We start from the raw sequence: 6,000 nt of genomic DNA on the forward strand, positions 1-6,000 counted from the left end.
CCCACAAATTCTGGAGTTCCAAATATATTTTTAAATTCATTTTCTGAGTCAATTTTGTGAGCTAGGCCAAAGTCAATAATCTTGATCCTTGCCTTAGGTGCATTTCTGTCCAAAAGCATGATGTTCTCCGGCTTCATAAATACAAAATAAAGAAAGAGCAATGCCACATTATTAAATGCTCCCTCCATTTAAAACATATTGATACTTTCACAAGACTGACATATTTTGCAGCAATTAAAAATTATAAATGGCTGTCCTAAATCAAATGAAATCACAGAAACCAAGTGGCTAAAGTACCACTGCCAGGGAGGGCAGGTCCACTGTTTGGTATTGATCAGACTGGTGCTATGGATCTTTGCAAAACACATTCATTGATATAATACAGACATTTAAAAAAGACCCTGTCACCTTGTCCATTCATGGCAAAATGACAGATGCTGTAAAGCTTACCTCCAACTACCTTGCCTTCATCTTACACCCTGCGGCTCCTTCTGTGGCTGCCACTGCAAAATAACAATGCTATGGGGGAGCATGTGACCCCCCCTCCCATGATGCAATACTTGGGCCTAGGGGCTTAATGTCACTGTCCTGGTCATGACAGAAGGTGACATCATTGTCTCATTGCTCTGACCCCAATCAATATATGGGAATTTTCAGTGGCTGTAATAGAGAAAGTAGTGCCTGGGAGACACAGCTGCAGAATAGTGTTGCCAATACTATTGAATGGCTGTATGCTAGCTGCACAAACCCCTTGACACAGCTTGTGTGCATCCAGGGATTTACTCCTGTGTGTATGTTTATGCACATACAATGTATACCCCAGTACAGCTAGCGTACAGCCATTTATTACTATGGGCAGCTGTACACTTCACAGTATTGCAATTGGCAAACAATTACAGGTGACCTAAGGGCCTTGTAATTATACATGATGCTCTTAATTTTAAACATCAATTGAAACTCTTACCTCGGAAGCACTCATTATACCATATAACGGGTGGAAAATTTGCCTACACAAGGGGCCAAGATTTATCTGCTGCTACGGAGCAGACAGGATCAAAGAATAACATCCTCATCATTCTCTCAGTCAAGCGACTATTTCAAGGACCAAATTTGTCCTCACATTTTGTTCTTGTGGAAATATCTGCCAAACTATAGCTACCTCAATGGTTTGTGTGTCCTGAAAGACTGGCATGAGGCAGGTTTTGTCTGAACTTACTGCTGTTAGCATGCTATTTTAGTAGTAAAATACACTAGCCTTTCTGCACAGCCACTCCTTTACAGTCAGTGCTTAGTGAATACAATTGTTAAAAGGAGAAGTGTGGCCAAAGTTCTTTTGGCCATACTTCTGTGGATCACAGAAGTGCACTTAGTTCTACATTCCTGTGAAGTCACAGAGCTGATCCAACAATGTTGGGATCCCCCCAGATGCTTGACAGCGGGCCAAGAGCCTGAGCAAGCCGTTCCTGCCCCCTCCACACCCCTGCGCTCCAGTGAGAGTTGAAGGGGCAGAGCACAGAGCCAGTAACTGACAGTCATCGCTCTGTGCTCAGAGCAAACCTGAAAACTGAGCGGCCTTTGATCGCTCAGTTCTTGTTGTAGAGCCGACGAGGGACAGCTGTAGATCAGATCAATGCTGCAGCCACCTAGGGGAGTACATACGTTTGTTTTTTTTTTTAAGATCCTTAACTTCTCTTTTAATATTTATCTTACTAAATACATTTAACAGTATTTTTTTGTTGAGTCAGTCCTAACTTCTTACATGTCTTGGATACTTAGTGAGCATCACTCTGCCTTTCTTCCTGTCCACCTGTGAAATTTTGGCTGTTTCTATGCATCTTTGCATGATCCAGCACTTCATGTGACATTTTCATAATAGAATAAGAAAAATCAAAATAAATTCCTACAGGGAGCCTGGGACCTCGTCTTAATGGCTACGGCAGAATTGCAACTATCAACAAAATCCCTAATAGATGATCAGGTGGTTGAGAGGAAAAATAAATCTCCTGCACTCCCATGAAGCTCTTTCCATAATGTGCAAGTATGCACATAATGCTTGCATGTTGTATCAGATTTACCCATAGTGTGACCTCCTCTAGAAATGCAAGCTTCCCATTCTCCCACATTGCTTAGTCCACAGCCCTTGACATCTTTTCCTGGTCCGCTTCCGAATTTGGCTTTTTCTCTTCTCACTTTTGGGCAGCCACTGGTGATGTGAAATCTATGTCTGCGCGTTGGAGTTACTTTGCCCTGACACCTGGTTTCATTTACGGTACCCTTCAGTTGACAGGGATTTACACTGAACTGTGCATGCGGCACAGGCAGTGTACACAAAGCAAACATTTTATAGCAAATAAGGAGGTCTTTAAATAATTTTTATTATGTCTCCTCTTCCAAAACGCTCTACCTGCTATCATTTTTTAATTTATTTCTGCTTTAAGTTTCCGGAAATTGGAACACAAGTCTAAAGTAGACTGATCATTTTATAACTTCTCTATGGACTGTGGCACTTATTTTATAGAGCGAAAGAGATCTTAAAGAGATCTAAACTTATTCTTTTCTGATAAAAACACTCACTGGTAGTGGAGATAGTGATAGACAGAAAATACATTGCAATGGAATGGCAAAATCACCTTGTTGGTTCTGAGTTTTGACCAGTGTTACACCAATTTGTTTGTTGATTTGCATTCAGTTTATTAAAGAAAACCAGTGTTGTTTCTATCTGTCTTCTAATTATACTATACCTTAAGATCAAAGTGGGCAATGTGCAGCGAGTGCAGGTAATTGACGCCATTGAGGATCTGTTTTAAAAATTCAGTCGCTTCCTCTTCTGATAATGATTCCTTCTCAGCAAGAAAGTCAAAAAGCTCGCCGCCTGCAACGCTGCCAAAGTAAATAGGGGGGGAAATCAGCATAAAGTCATAAGACCAAACCAGTGCAGTACTACTAAGCAATTTGCTGATAGGCCTGGTGTATGTACAGTGTATATTTAAGATCACAAAGAAAAATCTGCGCTAATCGAAATGTGGAAGCAAGCAGCCAGCAAAGTTCGTTGATATCAAACATAAAAATCCAAAAAATATATAATGCGGCACTAAATTCAATAACTAAAAAGCAGTCCAAAGATGGTCTGAGGAATGGGAGACTATACCTGGTGATTGGATCTCTCCCATTCCTCAGACCATCTTTGGACTGCTTTTTAGTTATTGAATTTAGTGCCGCATTATATATTTTTCAGTGTATATCTAAAGACAAAGACACATCCATGTCTTTATGGACCTTGCTTTGTGCACAGTCATGTTAGAACAGGAACGGGCCATCCCCAAACTGTTTCCACAAAGTTGGGAGCATGAAATTGTCCAAAATGTCTTGGTATGCTGACACCTTAGGATTTCCATTAACTGGAAATAAGGGGCCAAATAAGGGGGCCAAGTCCAACCCCTGAAAAACACACAAAAAAATTATGTATACATACCAATGGTTTAGTCACTGTACTTTTGAGGTTTTATACTCACTATATAAATGTAGAACAGATATGTGTCTTTAAAATAAAAAAGATGGGTGTCACAATATCAAAAGAGCCAGTAGAAATGTACAGGATAAGGAAATCTTGCTTTCCAATCCAACCAAAACTGCCCCAAATCTGACAAGGCATGCTCATTTGGTAAAGCCTCACCCCTTTCATCATCCAAACACTAATGCCTGGTACACACAATTAAATTATAGGACGGATGATTGTCTGTTTTTTTTTTTTGTCATGCTAGTCTCATATCGAAAATGAAGAATTTACTAAAGTTATGAAAATTCTCGTGCGACAGAATAAAAATTTGTAAGTGATGTCATGTGTTGTAGTGTATTTGTATTGTATTTTCGAACGACTACTGTGAAAATCGTACGATCGGATATCATAGGAAAAAAATGTTGTGCTTGTCCCATTGGATAATTTTGCATTAATTGTTGTGATTGGCTCTTGAAAGCTGTGTACCAACGATCAGAATATCGTACGATCGCTACGAAGCAATATTTTTTGTACAACTTTCTGATCGTGTGTACGGTCCTTAAGACCAATGTATGGGCAGAAGAAGGCTAGCTGGTGTAAATTACCTTTTCAGGAAGATCAAAACATGCAAGAAAGAAAACCAATTTGTGACCATCAAGTCATAAAGTTATACAAGCAGGAAAATCTAGAAAGACTTGTCATCAATCTGCTACTGAGGTCACTTTGTTGAAAGAACAGTATAGAAAAATCCTGCAGAACTGTACATAGCTCTTCAATTTTACAGAGGGTGTGGGATGTTTTTATGACTTCTAATGTTCTTTTTATCTTTATACAAAGAAGGAAGATATGTTGTTATGATCACCTATTTGCCACGTATGATTCTGAAGATGTTTTTTTTTTTTTCTATTGATAGAAGATCTATTGCTCATTATAATAAGTTTAATATCAGATTTAAACAAATAAATATATCCTTTTTTAATCTGTAAAAATACAACTATTTAGTCAAAATAAAAAAGGGTTCTATTACACAGTAGGCCAAGGGGACAGTAAAAACTGCTTTTTTTACCACCTCTTGCCACTCACCTAAACTCTAAAATACAGTTGGAGGAGGCTGTCCACATGCCATGGCCACAACGCCTTGCATGTCGAGTGGACAGGTGGCACTACCTCTTTAACTCGGCTATTAATTGTAATGAGACCAAAAAAAAAAAAGAATTGGATCGTGGTTGCGGTACATTTGCCCCACTGTAAATTGCCAATCAGGGAAAAAAAAACATAAGCAGGTATTCACTAGGCAACATGATCTCATCTTGACAGCCTGACAGCAGCTGCTTAGGCCCACTCTGAAAAGTGACCCACCATGGATTGCTTTTCAGAGCATGGGCCAGTGTGAACCTAACCTAACAATGCCCCTCCAAGGGACAATTTAGGAGGCTTTACACACACATAGAGTTTGGGATTCTGAGAAACTTTATTACATTTTAGGTAACACGTACAAATAATTAGTGAAAGTATCTGGCAAAAATAAAAAAAATTGGTACAATTCTGCAATATATGCACATTTCCACATGTTCTATCTTTTTAAAAACGCTGCTCTGAAAATCCATCATGTTCCAAACTCTAGTAAAAGTTGACAAAAAGTGCTGTCCTGAAATCACAAACAGCATTGCTAGACCTGCCTGCTGCACTACAGAACCCTACCTATCCTCTACTACTCTCTGTCCAACTCCTCAGGGAACTGTGATCACAGGAGCTGCTGCTGCAATTCTTAAGCTTCATAATAATGTTACAGGGCATTATAAAAGCTGGACCTTGCTACAGGAACAAGATAAAAAAATAAGGATGGGGGAAATGGTAATGTCTGGCCATAACTAAAAATGCTCCTGTCCCACAAACACTTCAGCTGTGCACGGGTCAAATTCTGTGTAAGCCCGAGGCTTTATTCTTAGTGCCGATCCACATTAGTTGACTTCCTGACTTCTATGCTGTGCAGTGTCCTTGCTCTGTTTCCTGTGGTAAAGATCATTAATTTATCATCCATGTTTGATTCAGCTTAGAGAATATGAGCAGGCATATTCTCATACTACCAACATAAGGGACTAGGGTATTGTTTTTTTCCCCTTCAAAGTTGTCATTTTACCAAGTTATTTCTCACGCACAGCATAAGCATACTTACAATTACACCCTAAAACACAATCAGCTATGCCGCCTGAGAATGGGGAGAGCATATGTGTAAGGACTTTTTCACAGACCAGATAAAGAGAGGCCCAAAATCCAAGGCATGCCTTGGGGCTTTCAAGGAATATAAATTACGCATTTAATTTCCTGACTACCTATCACATTTGTGGATGCTCTGGAGCACCAGGACAGTTGAAACGCCCACAAAATTTTCTGAAAGAAATAATGAGTCTTTTGAAAATGTATTTTTTTCCACAAGTTTCTGGAAAATGCAGAAAAAAAAATTAAAAAAAACACAAAGTTGTCAATTAATAAGCTATTTCTAA

General features: G+C 39.2%; 1 protein-coding gene across 1 annotated transcript in view; it reads right to left on the minus strand.

Moving 5' to 3' along the window:
* Positions 1-6,000, minus strand: part of DAPK1 (death associated protein kinase 1) — a 222,888-nt gene that overhangs the window by 82,432 nt on the left and 134,456 nt on the right. The window contains exons 4-5 of the mRNA XM_073633362.1: positions 2,742-2,880; positions 2-131 (exon numbers count right to left, since the gene is read on the minus strand). Of these exons, the coding sequence (XP_073489463.1) occupies positions 2-131; positions 2,742-2,880 (269 nt within the window). The remainder of the gene's footprint in view (position 1; positions 132-2,741; positions 2,881-6,000) is intronic.

Source organism: Aquarana catesbeiana, linkage group LG01, assembly GCF_042186555.1.
Source record: "Aquarana catesbeiana isolate 2022-GZ linkage group LG01, ASM4218655v1, whole genome shotgun sequence".
In the NCBI taxonomy this organism is placed as follows: Eukaryota; Metazoa; Chordata; class Amphibia; order Anura; family Ranidae; genus Aquarana; species Aquarana catesbeiana.